At 39.2% G+C, this 19,868-nt stretch overlaps 1 protein-coding gene across 1 annotated transcript in view; it reads right to left on the reverse strand.

Moving 5' to 3' along the window:
- Positions 1–8,545: 8,545 nt before the first annotated feature.
- Positions 8,546–19,868, reverse strand: part of AP1S3 (adaptor related protein complex 1 subunit sigma 3) — a 68,646-nt gene continuing 57,323 nt past the window's right edge. Inside the window, exons 4-5 of the mRNA XM_020877725.2 lie at positions 17,607–17,744; positions 8,546–11,469 (exon numbers count right to left, since the gene is read on the reverse strand). Coding sequence (XP_020733384.1) covers positions 11,434–11,469; positions 17,607–17,744 — 174 coding nt within the window. The 3' untranslated portion in view covers positions 8,546–11,433. The remainder of the gene's footprint in view (positions 11,470–17,606; positions 17,745–19,868) is intronic.

A 19,868-nucleotide genomic window follows, 5' to 3' on the forward strand; every position in this document is an offset into this window, starting at 1 on the left:
CTGCAAAAAGCAAAGCCACTGAAACTCAGAGTAGCCCCCGCTCCCTGCAACTAGAGAAAGACCATACACAGCAGTGAAGACTCAGTGCAACCAAAACTAAATAAATAACAATTAAAAAATAGATAGAAAGGGTACATGAGCCTCAATGTTCAAAAAAAGACAGGTGTTTACCATCACTCCCATTGTCAGGATAAACTGTCAGGCTGTAGTTGCATGGCCCAGCCCTCAGGCATGAAAAACCTCTTATCAGGCAGAACATTCCAAAGGCTCAGAGGTTTTCTCCCTAGAGCCAGCCAGCTCTGGAGGCAGGCTTTTATTTAGAAGGTGCAGGGTTTGAGCAATGCAGACCTGCTGAGTTAACCCTTTCTGTACAAGTTGTGAGAAAAAGAGAGAAAGACCTTCTCAAGTGAATTTATCTACAACATTGAGAAATAAAATGGGACAATAGGGGGACTTTGCTGGTGGTACAGCAGTTAAGAGTGTGCTTGCAGTGGGGCCTGGGTTCCCTGGTCAGGGAACTAGATTCCACATGCCACAGTGAAGATTCTGCATGCCACAGTTAAGACTGTTGCAGTCAAATAAATACATTTTTAGAAATCTTTTAAGAAAAAAAATTACTTTTAAAAAGGGGGATCAGTAGGAGCCTAAATCCTCATGGATTCAGTGGGAACCCCCGAACGGAGTTTTAACCTTAACTTCCACCAGTTCAAATGTATTTACTTGTGGAACAAAGAGTAAGTAGCTATATCTGCCCTGAAGACACTCGCAATCTTGAGTCAGATGTACCCTTTTGTGGATGTGTGGTCACCTTATCTCTGAGCCAGTGTTCTCCATTCCTGTAGCATCTGATGTCATCCGTTAATGCTGGGGAGGGACAATGCAGGCAGTTTCACGGGAGCCGACACCCGAACTGGGGCCCAGATGGTGACCGAGAATCGCCAGGTCAACAGTGAGCAGGATGCTCTCAAGGCAGGAAAGAGTTTTCTAGGGTATTCAGGTTAAGGGTCAGGCACATGTATTAAAGACTGAAGAGCTTCAAGCATTGGGAGTCTCCAGACTGTCATATTAATAAGGTTACTTTTCTAAGTCCTCTCTGTAAGGTCAAGTTTGTAAGGCTAGTTTTACTGGGTAGTTTATGGCAGTTTCCCAACCTTTTTACGTCATGACACTCATAAAAGATAACCCTGTTTGGCTCTCAGACTTCCTTTACAATTTATGCTCATTCTAATTTTTATTTTACCACTTTTCAATTTATTAACAGGAGAATGAGATGAAAAAAAATAAATGGACAACCTTTACAGTTACCATCACGAAATAACCTATTCTCTTTTATGCTGTCTTTACTTCCTTCCTTACTCATCTGTCCTAAACTTTTAAAAGAAATTGCCTTTCTGGTCCCTTATGAGTTATGTCTTAGCTAAGTCTACTGTGAAATATAATTTATATTATATTATATTATAATTTATGGTAGCTATCATTACCAAGGCAAATACCACCCTCTGCTACAGCAAGCTTCTTTGGAAGGTGTTTTTCCATTTCCGTTATGTATCCTCATAGCTTTGTTTTCACATCAGTTGCATTAGTACAGATCTCCCATGGTATCTAAAAATCTAGTCAACTCATTTTTTGTAGCAGAGGGCAAAGGAAAGCTGAAGAGATGGAGGGGAACTAGCATATCACTATTTTCTATTCCAGGAATTAGAAAAAAAAATCAGAAAGGGAAGTTCTATTCTAACAAAAAAGCCAACCTCTGTAATAATCACATAGCAGACTCATACATAGTCTATGTGACACAACTAAAACCACAAAAAGCACATATCTTTGGATAGAAGTTAAATATATATATTTTTTAGGAGGCTGTTCTTTGTACAACCACATCAATAAACCGTTAGATTCTCTCATGTTGCTGGTAAGAGCTGACAATGGGTTTACAACTCAGATGAATGATATCAATATAAAAAAGTTCAGTCACTCACATAAAAGGTATTGAATTAAGACTGACCTGGAAGTGTAATAGGTTAACTTCTGGTCCCAAATCACTTGTGTTCTTTCCCAAGAAACAAAACATACCATTATGGTCCCACCACCAAGTACTGTTTTAACCTTGGTCGTTTTACTATTATGTTTCCTCTTTCCCAAGAAACGAAACTTACCATTATGTCCCACCACCAAGTACTGTTTTAACCTTGATCACTTTATTATTATGTTTCCTCTTTCCCAAGAAACGAAACATACCATTATGGTACCACCACCAAGTACTGTGTTAATCTTGGTCACTTTACTATTATCACAGGGACAACTGCAACCAATTAGCTGCCATATAGAATTTAGCTTTTTGTCATCCAATTTCATTTAGCTAACATTTATTGATATTTTACTGTGTGTCAGGACCATAAAGAAGGCTGAACACCAAAGAATTGATACTCTCAAACTCTTGAGAAGACTCTTGAGAAGACTCTTGAGATTCCCTTAGACAGCAAGGAGGTCAAACCAGTCAATCCTAAAGGAAATCAACCCTGAATATTCACTGGAAGGACTGATGCTGAAGCTGGAATTTCAATACTTTGGTCACCTGATGAAAAGAGATGACTCATTGGAAAAAGACCCTGATGCTGGGAAAGACTGAAGGCAAAAGGAGAAGGGGGGTAGCAGAGGATGAGATGGTTAGGCAGCATCACCAACTCGATGGACGTGAATTTAAGCAAACTCCTAGAAATAGTGAAGGATAAGGAAGTCCGGCATGTTTTAGTCCATGGGCTCACAAAGAGTCGGACAGGACTTAGCAACTGAACAACAATAACAACAGGCACTGATAAGCGCTCTGGGTACCTATCTGCAGACAAAGCGGAAACAGAAGTGTCCCCTGGAGTTGTGGGACTCTACTGTGCTTCAGAAATACAGTAATTTAATGCTATTTCTGAATAGTATCAAGAATTGTAATGAACTGTACCAAGACAACACAAGAGACAGTATAAACTCTCTTGGTGAAAAATGAACTGTTCTGGTGACATACTCTAGAAATGAGCAGACTGCTCGCTGGCCTAATGATTCTCTTAAGATTCTTCAAAAACATTCCCATCTGGAAGTGTTAAGAAAACTCTCTTTATTTCATTTTTGGCCATACTGCATAGCTTGTGGAGCTTTATTTCCCCAACCAGGATCAAACTGGGCTCATGATAGTGAAAGCGCTGAGTCCTAACCCCTGGACCACCAGGGAACTGCTGAAAAATATACTTTCTTAAAGGGGGAGGTTTCAGGTTCTGGTTTGATAACTATAGGTTTCCTCCATTATGCAAAAGCAGGGTGTCTTATGAAAGTTTTTGTAAGCCATAACGGCATAAATGTGCAGAAGCAATTACCTTAGGACACAGGTTGCTCACAGATGCACAAATAAACAGAGATAAAGCACAGGTACTTACAGATACAGTTCAAAGCTATGGCTGCTTGATGCTGAGGTGCTGGGTATAGCTCCGCAGAAGGAGCTTCGTGGCCCCACTCTCCCGTTCAGGGTGCCTGCTGCCGCTGTAGCAGCTCCCCATGAAACACACATGCTTGCCTTTTTGCTAAGTCGCTTCAGTCGTGTCTGACTCTGCAACCCTATGGACTGTGGCTTGCCAGGGTCTCCCATCCAAGGGATCCTCCAGGCAAGAATACTGGAGTGGGTTGCTATGCCCTCCTCCTCCGGGGATCTTCCCAACCCAGGGGTCGAATCGGAGTCTTTTTTTTAAGACTCCTGAATTGGCAGGCAGGTTTTTTACCACTAGCACCACCTGGGAAGCAGCTCCCCACGAAACACACACAGTATCCTATTTTCGTTTTTTGCCTTTTTTTGTTAAATTGAAAATCCTCTTCAAATTCATTTTGGATATCAACAACAGGTACTAAAGGTCTTTTGTAAAAGCTAAGCGGTGTAAAGCAAACTTTTGAAAAGTGAGGGATACCTGTATGAGAAATTGTGTCAGTGACTGTAAGCCTTTATTGGGCCCTTTAGGAGATTCAGAAAAGCAATCTTCCCTGTCTCTCTTTCATACACACACACACACACACACACACACACACACACACACACCCTCAGTTCTCAAGGACTGTTCATAGTTGCAAGCGATATGTCTGGTCTATAAATATTTATACTATTATACTAAAAATGATAAGTACACTAGGAGGCACAATTATAAAACAAAGGGGTTTTAGAGGAAGAAGTTCAGTTGCTCAGTCATGTCTGGCTTTTTGCGACCCCATGAACTGTAGCATGCCACGCCTTCCTGTCCATCACCAACTCCTGGAGCTCGCTCAAACTCATGTCCATAGAGTTGGTGATGCCATCCAACCATCTCATCCTCTGTCGTCCCCTTCTCCTCCTGCCTTCAACCTTTCCCAGCATCAGGGTCTTTTCCAATGAGTCAGTTCTTCCCATCAGGTAGCCAAAGTATTGGAGCTTCAGCTTCAGCATCAGTCCTTCCAATGAATATTCAGGACTGATTTCCTTTAGGATTGAATGGTTGGATCTCCTTGCTGTCCAAGGGACTCTCAAGAGTCTTCTCCAACACCACAGTTCAAAAGCATCCATTCTTCAGCACTCAGCTTTCTTTATGGTTCAACTCTCACATCCATACATGACTATTGGAAAGACCATAGCCTTGACTATATGTACGTTTGTCAGTAAACTGATGTCTCTGCTTTTTAATATGCTCTCTAGGTTTGTCATAGCTTTCCTTCCAAGGAGCAAGCACCTTTTAATTTCATCTTTTAATTTTCAGAAGAGGAAGGTAGACTGAAATAAGAAAGAAGTCATGAAAGTGATACTTGAGTTGGGTACTAAAAGAATCTGGACATAGGGAGATGGAGTAAATAACATTTCCCACAAAAGGAAAAAGCAGAACAAGCAACAGCCAAGAAAGTAACACATCAACCTGTGGAAGGGTGGGATTGTGTGACTTAGAAGTCAGATCATGGAAGGTCTTAAAAGTCAGAGTAAGAAGTTTCATCAGCAACCACCGAAGCAGGGTAAATGTTTAGTACAAGGTGCAAGCCCATGTACCATCAGTGAGGTTAGGTGGGTATGAATTATCAGTGGGGACTGTAGAAGTCTTCGGTGCACTTCCCCCACCTTCTGCTGATTCCTGAATGCAGGCTCTCCCTAAGTGGCCAGTTCTCACAATTTTCTAAGCAAAGCAAAGCAAAAAAAAAAAAAAAGGGAAATCTAATTTTTATATGAAATCACATGATTGATTCCTTTCTTTATACAGTGAGAGCCAAACTAAATTTGTATGCAGGCTCAGGGTAGCCTGTGGCACCCAATTTGCAAAACTGACATGTTGAGTGGATGGTAATGCTGTTTCTACTTCTTGGCAGACCACTCTCCCAATCAGATTTATTATCTGATTGCTTCTTCTACATAATTAGTTGTGTGTGTTAACTCTAAAGGGTACTATACTTTTCCACTCTCTGAAGATAACCTTGATTATACAAATCCTGACCCTGCTGATGGTAGTCCACAATTGTTTCATGTATCAGGGTAGGCTCACTGCTGTAATGAAGAAGCCTAAGTGTTCAGGGACTTAATATCACAGAAGCTTACTTCCATCACACATGACAGTCCAGTGTGACTGTTCCTGCTTGGTTGGCTTTCCCAACAAAAGGTTTTTAGGTTCCTTCCACCTCATGGCTTTGCCTTCTCTGGATTCTGGCATATTTCCCTTTAGCCATAAACCGGGAAAGATGAGAGAATGGAGGGTTACACATGGGAGTGTTTCAATAGCCAGACCTGCACTTGGGCGTATATTACTTGGACCCACATGCACTGCTTATGGTTCCATTATAGATAAATCAAACTTCAAGAAGGGTGGGAAGTGAAGTCTAGCAGTAAGCCCAGGAGGAAACACGAAATGATTTGGTAAATGAACATCTCGTCTCTACCATATTTTCCAAGCAGTGTTTTGATTTCATCCAGCACTGGTCCTTGACTCAGAACCAAATGTAAGGTTTTATTTCATAGTTAGCTATAAAAAAAAGTTGAAGTGACATTCTGTAACTGAAAGCAGGAAATGTCACCCAATTTAGTGATTTTTCTAGATTATTAATCTTTTATTCACATTAGCCACAAAATGTATTGCACTTCTGTTCTCTTCTTTCCCCTAAAACACATAAGATATTCCACCTCCAAAATTCAACAACACAACCTTGGTGATTCACTATCTGTATTCCAAGAGTTGCCCTTCTTTCTGCTCCTATAATGGCACCCTTTATCTAAAGTGCACCCAATATACTTCACTTGTACCATTTAAAAGGGTGAAAAACATGCTTTAATGTCATTAGGCTTTTATTTCATACCAGGAAACAAACTCATCAAATACTTTCATGAAGTTTAAGATCTTTGATCAAGACAAGGTTTGATTAAGCAAATGACTAGCACTGGGACCTGATCAAAGCATAAATGTCAATGTAATGATTATTCTTTCCTCTTCTGTATAGTGAATGGTTTAGACTAGCTCAGTTCCATGATCCCATTTAAATCTGACATCCATTCATTTCAAAGAGCAAGTTCATGAACCTTGTCAGTGGTACATTCAGAATGAGTATGAAAGCTCCCAATTCCTAGTCCATTTTGATGCTCTAAACATAATCAAGACACTTAGTCTTACGGCTCAGAACATCCTTAGCAGTGAGTGATGGCCCACTTGTTTGCCCTGAGAGACTGACAGATGAAAATCATATACAGAAATTTTAGAAAGAATAAGCAATTATTTCCATCAATTCAAAAGGTCACAAGAGTTTAACTTATATTTGAATAGCATTTGGATGGCTGCCTCAGAAAAATTCAGTAATTACGCTTGTAAGATTTTGAATACAGAAAGCAGAGAGAGCAGAGAGGGTGTAAATAAAATATAAATACAGGTAACATTCCCTAAATGAGTCTGATTTTTAGTTTATGATTTGTCATTCTTGAGCTTCTTTGCATGTAGGTAAAAATTTAAATTTTCTTGCAACTTAATTTGCTGCCTACTCTTACATTTTTAATGAAGTATTCAACTAATAGAGGAAGTATGTACACATTTTCTTTACCATTATCATCATATAAAATTACATATTTTAAGTAGAGAATAATTTATTTTATTTATTTTTCTTATTATGTGCCTTTGTTTATTCACTTGCACATCCATTGTTTCACTTTTAGCTTTAAATATTATAATTAGCTAAACTGACTCGGTAAAAGATCATTAAAAATACACTTCAAGAAATAAAAATGCTTATTTTTAAAAACATGAAAATATAATCATTATGTACAGATTCTCCAAAATTATTTAATTCTACATAAGGCTCCTCTGGTCACTCAGATGGTAAAGAATTTGCCCACAATGTGGGAGACCTGGGTTCAATCCCTGGGTCGGGAAGACCCCTGGAGAAGGGAATGGCAACCCACTCAAGTATTTTTGCCTGGAGAATTCCATGGACAGAGAAGCCTGGAGAGCTACAGTCCATGGGGTCGCAAAGAGTTGGACACAACTGAGCAACTAATACACATACACACATAAGTGAAAGTAATATTTATACTTTAAGACATTTTTAGTTTATTTTATTAAATGGAAATTAATATTTTACTGTTTCCAATATTGACTGCATTCATTTTCAAAATTACATTTTTATAATTTTAAAATTAATTTTTGTGTCATTCTTAAAAGTATAAAAGCCTAAATTATTTTTAAAACTTAATTTCTGACCATAAACCTCTTATAAGTCCATTATTTTTCTTCACATTTATATAGGCTCAAATTTCACAGATATTTTTCCACAACAGAGTAAAACTGTTTTTTTAAACTGGAGGCTTCATAAATTCAACAGATGTCTCTCCCTCCAGAAAACTGCATAGAAGAGTTTAAATTACTAACAAAGCAGTATGAGGATTATCTTACACTTGCAACCGAGAGTTCCCATAATTCTTCCTCTTGTTCAGTTTAAATGTCTTATTTACTTCAAATTATTATCAAGTAAACATGCTGGCATCTTTCTACTAAACATCCACTATATACAAGATTGACATTTTAAATATGTACAAGAATAAAATAAGAAGCACAGTTCTTTTTGAAATTAACAATATCAGGTGTAGCTCATAAAGCTAGTTTTAAGGTCATGCTAACAACTGCCAAAGCCCACATTAACTCACAGAATTGCAGACAACCGCAATGGAAACACTCAATATTTCCGCAATGGAAACACTCAATATTTTCCAAAGGAATGAGGAAAAATTACCACTTTTGAATAATACTATTAGTTAAACAGAGGACGTGCCAAAGACATGAAAATAACTTGGTCTAATCTAGAAGATGGTTAAATCATAAACATATCATCTCATATTAATCTATTGTTATTAGGAACTGTGCTATTAAGCTCTGAAGAGATATGCTTCCATTATTTATTCCGTAAAGTAGCAAAACAAAGTGAAAGTGAAAAAGTGATAGTAAATTGACGCGTTGAAACAAGTTGTGATGGAAACACAGTGTGAGTTACCCACCAAGGGCACACACGAAAGGAGGCTCAGTCAGTTGGATTCGGTCAACATGTGAGTTTATTCACAAAGAGCTGATCAACAGTAAAAGTACACCTTCCATACTAAATGGTTGGCTTGAATTCCATTATCAAATAGTGAACCTAACTCAGCCCTGGTTATTACAGTCTTTTCTAGTTTTAGCTTTATGTGGCAAAACAGATTATCACTGTTGCATACCCACAGAACATTGTTGAAGGGCAGGATTTTTCAAGAGTTAAAACAAGGATTGAAAAAACATGTATTGACCCTCCCTTTGCAAATAATTGGCTTGCTTACTTGCATTCCAGAGGATCTAATGAACTTAATTTAAAATTGCAGGGACCATGTGGAAAAGAAATTAAAACTTTTATCAGTAAAGTTTATTGATTAATTAAAACAGAAAAGTAAAGCTAAACAGAGTGCATGAGTGATGTTTCATGGATATTGTAATACAAATCCTAAAAATGAATTATTAGATGTAGAAGAACATCAGGTGTGTATGTTTGAGGGAAAAGCTTTTTATTATTTTAGGAGACTTGATATGGGAAAAAGTTTGAATTAAAAATTTACTTGACTGGTCATAAGAAATGTCAACTTTACATTTGTTAATAAAAGAAAAGGAGTTAGTAGATTTAAAGAATGATTTACCACACATAAAAAGATCAAATTATCAAAATGTAGGTGAATAGTGAGGAAGAAGCCAATGGGTGCAAAACAATGAATTCTCTTCTCTCATTAGCTGTCACCTGCTTATGAAGTTTCTCCTTGTTGATTAGATAGAAAATTAAGAGGTTATAAGGACTTCACTAGAAATTGTGAATAGCAATTTCAGACATAAAATCTGATTTAAAAAAATATATATTCATAAAAACACACTCAAATTCCTCATTAAAAAACTTAAAAAAATTTTATTTGGAAGTTTTATACAAGTTTAATATTTATTATCTTTCCTTACCCTTAGTAGTTTTATTACATTAAATGATATAAAGAAAACATGATTATTTTCACCAAGGTCCATGTAAGACGCACCCAGGATCCCTCGGACTTACCCCAGAGTGCCATATCATTCATGTTCATGTTCTATGTGTGCTACAGACATGAACTTTGAGAATTCCCATCTACAGACAGTGTCTAATATAGAATTCTCCAGTATATGTAGAGTATGTATGAGTGAGGTTCAATCAATACCTTCATCCAAAAGTGAACTTCAAAAGACCCAGAAACACTTAGATAATTACATGAAGTTTACCTTAATAAAATTATTCTTAAAGAGCTCTGCCGTACTTAAAAAAAAAAAAAAAAAGCTAAAGCAAAAAATTAAAGATCTAAAGTAAACAAAGTGATAAAAATGACAAATTTCAACCTGATGCCCTACTTGTAAATACATTATTAAGTTGAGGAAATGTTAGATATTAAAAGTCTCATAATTACTTCGTAGACTAATCTGAGTTATTTCTTTTTTATGATGGTTCTATTTTGGAGTTGCTCAATTTTTACTCATGTTCTTCCACTCCTCTCCAGCCGTTTTTCCCTAAGTATGTCTGGCAAGATAAGTTAAAGAGGACATTTTTCTCTCATATTGGATTCTGCAACAGGAAGCACACTCTTCTCTTAGGAAGAACACTAGAGGGGCCCTAACCACTGCAACATGATGATATTTGACCTCAAATGGACACTGAAAATGCACAGGTAAGACATCAAACAGGGCACCAAGACAACAGTAGAAGCTAGTTCTCCCTAGAGGGTCTGACCACTTTTATTACCTGGTTATATAGAACTTGCATTTCAGGAAGCATGAATGTGACATAGTCACAATAATAATAGGCAGCAGCAAATATTTCCTTTGGGAGATGAGGAGAGAAAAAGGAGAAAGGCACGTACTATTCAGGCTACAATAATATTCAATGTTCCAAGCAAGCCTAATAAACAGTAAGTCTTCAAATATATTAGATATACATGAAAACATACTGGAAACAAAAACCTCTCAAGCAACTAAGGGTACTTGTAACATAAAAGATAATTAAAATAGCAGTATTAATAACTGTTATTGCCACTGTTATTAATCTTTATTACACTATTTATGATAAGGGGAGTTATAGACACTTTATTTTCAGATGTCTCAAAATCTTAATAAATACACAGAGCTTGTAGAAAACACAACCTTATTGGAATGCCCCTCATATTCAATTAAAAGGTAAAATTAAAACCTCACCTAGATAGCAGCTTCTAAGATATCAAAAACATTTAAGTCCAGTCATTATCTTCTAATTAATAATAAAATAAAATTTAAAACAACAACAACAACAACACTTAAGTCCTATACTATCTTTGGTTGTTTTCCTTAATTCTAGCCCTGAAAGATTAATGACTTCAGGACATCAAAATCAGATACTCTGTATCTGGATCGAAATGACAGCATTGTGTACTAAAAATGTCTAACATCATGTATGAACTCTGAATTATTAACATGTGAATCACTACACAATTTAAAAAGCTAAACATTTAGAAAAAGTATTACTAGTACAAGATATACTTTACATCAAAATCATGGATTATAATACAGTTTTCATCCTGTCAGAAGAGGATCAAAGGCAACAAAACATGCTGCAACAAATTTATTTAAATTCGCTCAAAAATATGACATGGAGTTAAAACACTGCAAACATTCAGTCTATCGAACTATGAAGCAGCTTTTTAACATCCAAGCAGTCATATACAGTATAATACAGACATGAATAATGATAAATATATTATGTCAAACAACTTTAATTTTTGCTAGTGAACAAAAAATCCCTTTCAAGTTATTTTTGGCATGGTGCCAGAGGCTCTGTCATCTAACTGAATTCAAGGCACTGTTTATTTACAGGTTCATAACACATAGCACTTGTAGTTTTCAAGTAGATGTATGGTTAAAAGGCAGGCTTGTTCATGTATTCTTCCATTGTCTGAAAGAGAACAACAGATTAAAATGATTTCCCCTTAAACCACATGCTTCAGGAGACTTTGAAAATATCTTCATTCTTTTACTCGTGAATTATGCCACTGGTGAAAAGAAACTTTTTGTTTGTTTGTTTGTTTGGGGGTTTTTTGGTTTGTTTGGGTTTTTTTTTTTTTTTTTTGGCCATGCCTCACAGTTTGTAGGATCTTACCTCCATCACCAGGAACTGAACCTAAGTCCACAGCAGTGAAAGTGCAGAGTCCTACCACTGGATGGCCAGGTAATTTCCAAAAAGAAGTTTGGGGAAGTGTACGTGGTCATAAATATTTGCATTCTAATCAAGAAAGGTGGTTCAAAGTTTGAGTGTAATTTATATACACATCCCTATGGCTGGAATTAAATAACTTTCAACAGAGGAAAAGCTAAGTTTGACTGTAAAATCAATGCCTGATGAGAGAAATGCTTAAACAACAGCTGCCAAGCTATCACAGTTGACTTCAGAAAAACGTACCTGCTAAAATGACCATGAGGACCATTTCCAGGAACAGGTATTAGAGAAATCTGAATGGTATTTGTATTAAATATGTATTGTTTTTATTGTTTAGTCACTAAGTCATATTGGAGTCTTTGCGAACCCATGGACTGCAGCCAGCCAGACTCCTCTGTCCATGAGATTTCCCAGGCAAGAATACTGGAGTAGGTTGCCATTTCTTTCTCCTGAGGAACTTTCTGACCAAGGGATTGAACCCACGGCTCCTGTTGCATCTCCTGCATTGCAGGAAGATTCTTTACTGCTGAGCCACTGGGGGAGCCATAGGTATCATTACAGATACAGAATATTTTATTGCCAAGACATAAAGGATAAACAGACCATAATACTTGAAATTTCTTCCATGTATTTTGAAAAGGCTTTCCTCCAAAGTATACAAATTATGTTTCTTCATCCTCCTCATCACTTACCAAGTTTGCTAATATGCCACAATATCATAATTCTTTCCCAGTACTTAAAAAAAATATATTTAAATGGATTCACAGTTACAGGCAGAGTTAAAAATTACACTGATGTTGCAAACCTTTATTATGCATGATGGGTGGGCTTCCTCTTCCACTCTGTCCCTGTTATAAACATATACTTATGCAATACCGTGACCTCTGGGTTGAATCAGTCAGGGAACTCAAGGGGCCAGCCTTAAGTAATACCCCTATTGCTTCTGCATAAATCATGTACAGTCAGTAATGTTCAACCTGTTCTTAAGCTTGAACTCCAGGGGACATGATTCACATGCACCTGCCAGTGAAGACACCCACCAGAGGGGCCAAACAGACTAGACCATGGCTAAGCAAGATTGCTCAGAGGATATTAGGGTTAGAAATCAGGTTTCCTGTTTCCACTAGCTCTATTTAGAATTCCAGTCCTCCTCTGCTGAAAATACTCATGTGTCATCATCCACACTTTCTTACAAAGCTCTTATACCTCCTGGATGAACAAGCCCACACCTTAAGACCTCTGCCCTGTATCTCCTCTTATAGCTATTGCCCATATATTTTTTTTTTTGGGGGGGGGTGCTACACCTTGTGTGACATGGGGGATCTTAGATCCCTAACCAGGCTTAGATACTTAACCAGGGGTCGAACCCATACCCCATGCATTGGGAGCATGTAGTCTTAACCACGGGACCACAAGGGAAATCCAAGATATTGTCCATGTCTTTAAACCTGGGGTATCACATTGGCCAGGAGCCCATGAATGTCTCTTGGTACCTAGAGTTTATACCATTTAACTAGGTATATAGGCACTTCCCTGGTGGTCCAGTGGCTAAGAGTCTGTGCTCCCAATGTAAGGGGCCCAGATTCAACCCTGGTCAAGGAACTAAATCCCGCATGCCGCAACTAAGACCCCAGCACAACAAAATAAACAAATAAAAATAGATATTAGAAGAGATATAGATGTAAAGAACAGACTTTCGGACTCTGTGGCAGAAGGTGAGTGTGGGATGACTTGAGAGGTTAGCATTGAAACATGTATATTACCACATGTAAAGTAGATAACCAGTGCAAGTTCAATGCATGAAGCAGGGCACTCAAAGCCCTGCGACAACCCAGAGGGATGGGGTGGGGAGGGAGGTGGGAGGGGGGTTCAGGATGGGGGACACACGTGCACCCGTGGCTGATTTATGCTGATGTATGGCAAGAACCACCACAATATGCAAAGTAATTGTCCTCCAATTAAAATAAATTAATTAGTAAAAAAATATTAAAAATAAATAAAAATTTAAAAATAAAGATGTATATAAAATTACAAATACTGAATTGGGTATAAAGTTTAATAAGAATGAGAAAAAGTGAGAGTAGATTATAAATTTTCTAAAAGACTTTTAAAAATCACAAAATCCAGAACAATAGCATATGGGTTTCATTCATCAAATGCCCGACACACCTCTATAATAGCTTACATATTCATTAAATGGCCACAAGGTCACTGCAGCTGAGATACCTTGCCTTTGCAAATTTGACCATAGGAGCTTGCAGCCGTGGAAGGGGCCTGGCCCAGGAAAGACCCTGGAATTGTCACTTCCCTGGCCTCACAGTTCATCGGTCTTTAGTCACTGGCACTGATTCACACCACTGAGTCAGTCTGCTCAAGACTGGCTGCCCTTCCAGAGCTCTAGCTCTGCTGCTACTCAAGTTACATGAGCCAATGACAGATGCGGTTGGCATTTTCTGGAGTTTGTCCCTTTAAAAGTTGGGACAGACTTTCAGGCCACACAAGCTTAAAGAGCTCTGCCCTGGGTATCATGGGACTCCAGATATTTATCCAGCATAGCAGTGCTTCTTGTGCATTCAGCACTGGGAATGCTACAACATTTTATTGCATTATGGTTTAGCTGCTTACTATGGTTTGTGCTTTTCTGGGAGACGGTGTTGGGGTGCACCTAGCCAGTTCTCATGAATCCCCACATACACATATGTGGTATCTCATTGCTTGACTTAATGAGATACCATTTGACCCTCCCTTCTTAACTCACTTTCTTATTCTGTGCTCAGAACATCTGTTTGTCACCTGCACTGGTGATCCCCAGAGTCCCAACCTCTGCATTTAAGGATCTAGACAGTGTATTAAAAAGCAGAGGCATCGCTTTGCTGACAAAGGTCCGTATAGTCAAAGCTATGGTTTTTCCAGTTGTCATGTACAGATGTGAGAGATGAACCATAAAGAAGACGAAGCACCGAAGAATCGATGCTTTTGAATTGTGGTGTTGGAGAAGACTTTTGAGAGTCCCTTGAATAGCAAGGAGAACAAACCAGTCAATCCGAAAGGAAATAAACCCTGAATATTCATTGAAGGACTGATACTGAAGTTGCAGTTCCAAAACTTTGGCCACCTGATACAAACAGCCAACTCATTGGAAAAGACCGGGGCAAAGACTGAAGGCAAAAGAATAAGTGGGTGGCAAGGATGAAATGGTCAGATAGCATTACTGCCTTAATGGACATGAATTTAAGCAAACTCTGGGAGAGAGTAGAAGACAGAGGCGCCTGGCATGCTACAGTTCATGGGGTTGCAAAGAGTCAGATACAACTTAGCGACTGAACAACAATATCATCTTTTTCCTTTCAGAGTTTCCTTTATCTTCTAATCATTTTGTACCAGTGTCCATAGGTACCTTCAAAATAAGGTACCTTTAGTCATCCCAACCAGTTAAACTCTTCCTTCATTCCATATTTTCAACGTCTAGCCCCAGTACACTCAGAATAAGCTTTGAGAATTTAGAGCTTTAAGACTATGCATTTTCTCACTAAAAACATAGAGACGTCTTTTTATTCTAAAAAACCTTTATTGGGTAGGGGTCAGCGTAAAGTCCAGGGCCTAGTTTGAGATTTTCAGTTATACTAAAAGAAAAAGGAATATTACAAAGGCCTCCCTTAAACATCAGCAAGTACAAACACACGCTTAGGTCCAAAGGACAGGGAAAAAAGAAAGCAATATTTTTTTCTCTTTACCCAATTATATCAGCAGTTCTGACCAGATACACAAAGTACAACGTCAATTTTTCAACCAGCTCCTCAAACATTCATGGACTGAGCTGAAGTACCAGACCCCAAGAGAACACTGATGACTCTGTCTCTATCTGGCAGGGGTTGCTGATTCATTGAGAGTTTTAGAGCACAGTCGTGATACTGCCTGCTCACTATGGGGACAAGCCAGCTAAATGCGGGGCCCCCTGAGACCTACCTATCAAGACCTTCCACTCAATAACCAGGGATATGAATGACCAATCAATGTTTCATTGTGAAGGGCCTCTCTCTTGAAATAGCAGACCTTCCCTGCTTCCCAGATTTAACTGGAACAAGAAGCCCCAGACAACCTGTAAGCCCTTTAAAACTCTATTTCCTGTGGAGGGGAAACTCAGCTTAACCTGGGGGTGTCTTGGCCCTAATTCAAGCGGCTTTAATTACTGAAGGTCCAAAGACCCTGTTAAATGCCTGTTTCTCCTATAAGGTGATTCCACAGTAAGGGCCCTGAGGACAGAATTATAAATAACTCCCTGGCATATTTTAAGAAAGGTTGTTCTGTGGAATTTCCAAACCAGTGATTTCTCAAGTACCTTGTAAAATTCCCTTTCTGTGGCATTTGGGGAAAGCCAAATGAGCATCAGAAAGTTTAAATGCATATTTTGAGGCGATAACACATCTAGAGATGAATGCAGCAGCTTCCTAATAGGCAAGCACAGAGGCTCAGGGGTACCCTGTATCTTTCTTAGTATCCATTCACCTGAGGACTGGTTCCTGGATGGGCAGGAGCAAGTCATCAGCTCAAAGATGTGCCAAAACCATTACTTGGAAGTCATTCCTAATGCTGTTTTACTAACTCAAGCATGCTCTTATTTCCAAACAGCTGCAAGAATGACTTTACCACCAATTTTTAAAAGATACATGTCAATGTATGGCCAAAACCACTATAATATTGTAAAGTAATTAGCCTCCAACTAATAAAAATAAATGGAAAAATAATAATAAAAAATAAAAAAGTTTAAATTATTTTTAAAAATTAAAAAAAAAAAAAGATACTTCGTAATGCTCTGAGATGTTGTGACCTGCTGTCATGAAACAGAAAGACAGAAGGACTCAACGATGCTGTGAGGAGAAGAACCTAGAAGTGGCAGAGCAGGCATGGAACCCAGGCCCTCAAAGGCATGCTGGGTCAGGCGTTAGGCAGATCATCTCATTGGGGAGGGCAAAGGTCAGTGGGGCGAAGCACTCTTTCTCATAGTGCCTGTGGGCTAATGTAGGTAAGTTCCCTTATTAGGAATGATGCAAATCCAGACTGGATCTACAAGAAAAGCCCCACAGCATTTTATATAAGTATCATAGAGTCCGGAGCATGACCAAATGGACATTTCAGGGCCCATTTATTCCTTGAGAGCAAGCTACAGAATTCCCAATTTATTTATGCAAATAGGAACACACACACAGCCTCTCCAGGAAGGTAGGAAATTTTAATTAAAATGATAAATGCCACTTTCAGTAATAAAGCTTTAATAACCTTGGCAAATAGAATAATGATGTTATTCTTCTTTCCCAAGGCAACGCGGGTATTTTAATGCAAGTCTTTTTATACCTCCCATAAAATTATTCTTGAGAAGAATAGCACCAATTATTTAATATCTTTTTGAGAGGGAGGGATCCTCACTGATAAGGTCAAACATGAAGAGCAAAGACTCTGGAGCCCAAGTGCCTGGGTTCAAATCTCTATTCCACGATCACTCGCTCCGTGACACTGAGCGGTCATTAAAACTCTCTGTGTCTCCGTTTATTCATCTTTAAAATGAGGCTAGAGAATTTCCTGGTGGTCCAATGCTTAGAACTCTGTGCTCTCACTGCTGAGGGCATAAATTTTGATGGCTGGTCAGGGAACTAAGGTCCCACAAGCTGTGGCAGAGCCAAAAAAAAAAAAAAAAAACAGTGGGTAACAATATACCTCTTAGAGTTGAAGTGATAATTAAATAACTTAATACATGTAACTTACTTAGAAACTATACCCAGCACAAAGTAAACAGTCAGTAAGTGTCAGCTAATACATCACCACCACCACCCCGCCACGACCATCATCTTTTCCCAGGGCATGAGAAAATGTGTACTGACCTCCTGTAACATATCAGAATCCTCGATGGCTTTGACGGCAGATTTCTTGGATGTTTCCTGAATTTCTCCACCGATGATAAACTCATCCAGGATAAAATAAGCCTTTTCAAAATTAAAGATAATGTCTAGCTCACAGACCTGGTAAGACAAAAGCAAATGTGTTGATAAACGTGCAGCAGTATCAGGGGAAACACGTGCCAGGGATTCAAACTTTGCAACGATGACACCCAAGTGGCACAGCAAAGATAAAAATATCAGATGGTATTTTTAAGGCCAGAAAAGCAGAACTAGGGGAATCCGAGCCCTGAAAAAAAAGCAAAACCACATTCTATTAAAGCAGAGCATGTCCACAGATAATACTGTTTAAAGTCACAACAGGAAATTTGAGGCTTAGTCGAGGTGGGGAGCTGCCCAGTTCATCCTTCCATCAGCACAGGTAAAAGCTGAATCCTTGCTGATTTCAGGCATAAGGGCAGCTTCGTTGCTCCTGATCACTGGTCTGTAAATTTGGCTCCTAGCTTTAGAACTCTCAGAAGCTCATTCTTCAGAGGCAAATTAGCTCAATTGTGCTAATTTTCCTCAAAACTATGTCTCAAAAAAGTGGTTCTCAACCTTCAGAGTGTGACCCAATCAGCCAGAAAGCTCACTGCACACACACTACTGGGCCCCACCTCTGGAGTTTCTGATTCAGTAGGTTAAAGCCTGAGAGGCTGAACTTCTAACGGGTTCCCAGGTGAGGCTAATGGTGCTGGTGTGGGGACCACACGTGGAGAAACACTTCCACTGTCGCAGACCAGTGCAGAGGCTGATAGATTTGGTTATAGGTAGCAAGTAGCAAGACCCATAATCCAAATAAGGCTAGCCAGCCAGCAAGGCCCCATCCCTACCGTTTTCCTTCCCACATAGTCCTCAACTCTCCCTTTCCTTTCCCTCCAGAATGCCTGCTCACTGGAAGCTTTCAGCCTCTCTCACCTTCGCTACTCAACAGCACTTGATACACTTCGCCAATCCCCTGCTTGAAAATCTCTTCTTGATGGCTGCCTGATGCTGGCAATACAACTCAATGCCTGTTTTCCTCCTCCATCTCTGATGATTCTTCCAAGGCTCCTTGGATGATTTATCTCTCCCTGAACCTTGCATTCATTTAAAAAGTATTTACAAAACGTTTGAGACACATCAATGGACAAAGCAAAAAAATCTCTGCAGCAGGATACTCACATCCTAGGGACCTGCTTTCCTCTTAAAGACTGATGCTTCTCAAGAGAGCCTCTTTGCAACACATACACTCTCCTGGACGATCTCATTGACTCTCTGCAGCTGAGTCTTGCATCAGGTGACTTAGCAAACTGAGATACCTGGGCCTGATCTCTCTCAGCAGTGCTCATCCAGTACCTTCACCCACTAACCAGACATCTCTACCTCCATGTTCCTCCATCCAAGTCTTTGAATCCCAAACTTAAGTCAAGCATATTCCTTTCCCTTTATTCCCTACTTTGCTCAATAGCTGCAGCGTCTATCTAGTAGCTCAATCTCATTTATTCTACATTTATTCCATTCCCCCTCTCTCTCCCACTTCTCCCTCCCTTGATCTCATCCCTCTCAATTTGATCACCAGCTCCTACGGATTCCATCTTGTACAGAAGCCCATAACCCTTCCTCTCTTGCCCATTCTCACTGCTGCTGCTCAGACCTGCAACATCTCTTACTTAGGTTGCAGTGACCTTCCTGGTGGTGTCTGTGCCCACAAGAGGCCAACGACCACTAATGTTTTGCTGAAGTGCTCATCAGGCTCCTTTGCTGGGTGAGCTCTTCTGTCCAGGACAGTCTGAATTCCTCAGCACGGCACATAGGAATCTCTCCAGCCCAGCCTGCGGCTTGCTCACCGGCTTCTTGTGCTGGCACCTACCCCATGCCACAGCTATGCATTCTACAAACTCACCCCGTTCTTTCCTGCCTTTGCTCCCTGCACATTCCAGAAATTCCTGGAACGTTCTCCAAAAGAACTTTCCTTTATTCTGCTGACAAAATCAAGCTCATTTTTCAAGGACAAATTCAAAAGTTATAAGCAAAATGATTCCCTCAAATCCTCATTTCTCCCTTTGAGATTTTGCATCACTTCCTCTATGTTCTCTCTTACATCTGGTGTGACTCAGTATACACTTACGTATCAATCACTTCCCCTTGTCCTGTGAGCTCAGGCACAGACCTTGCCTTAGTCATCCTTGTGTCCCTGGAACCTGGCACATAGTAGGATGCAATAAA

This window comes from Odocoileus virginianus, chromosome 30 (assembly GCF_023699985.2).
Source record: "Odocoileus virginianus isolate 20LAN1187 ecotype Illinois chromosome 30, Ovbor_1.2, whole genome shotgun sequence".
Lineage (NCBI taxonomy): Eukaryota > Metazoa > Chordata > Mammalia > Artiodactyla > Cervidae > Odocoileus > Odocoileus virginianus.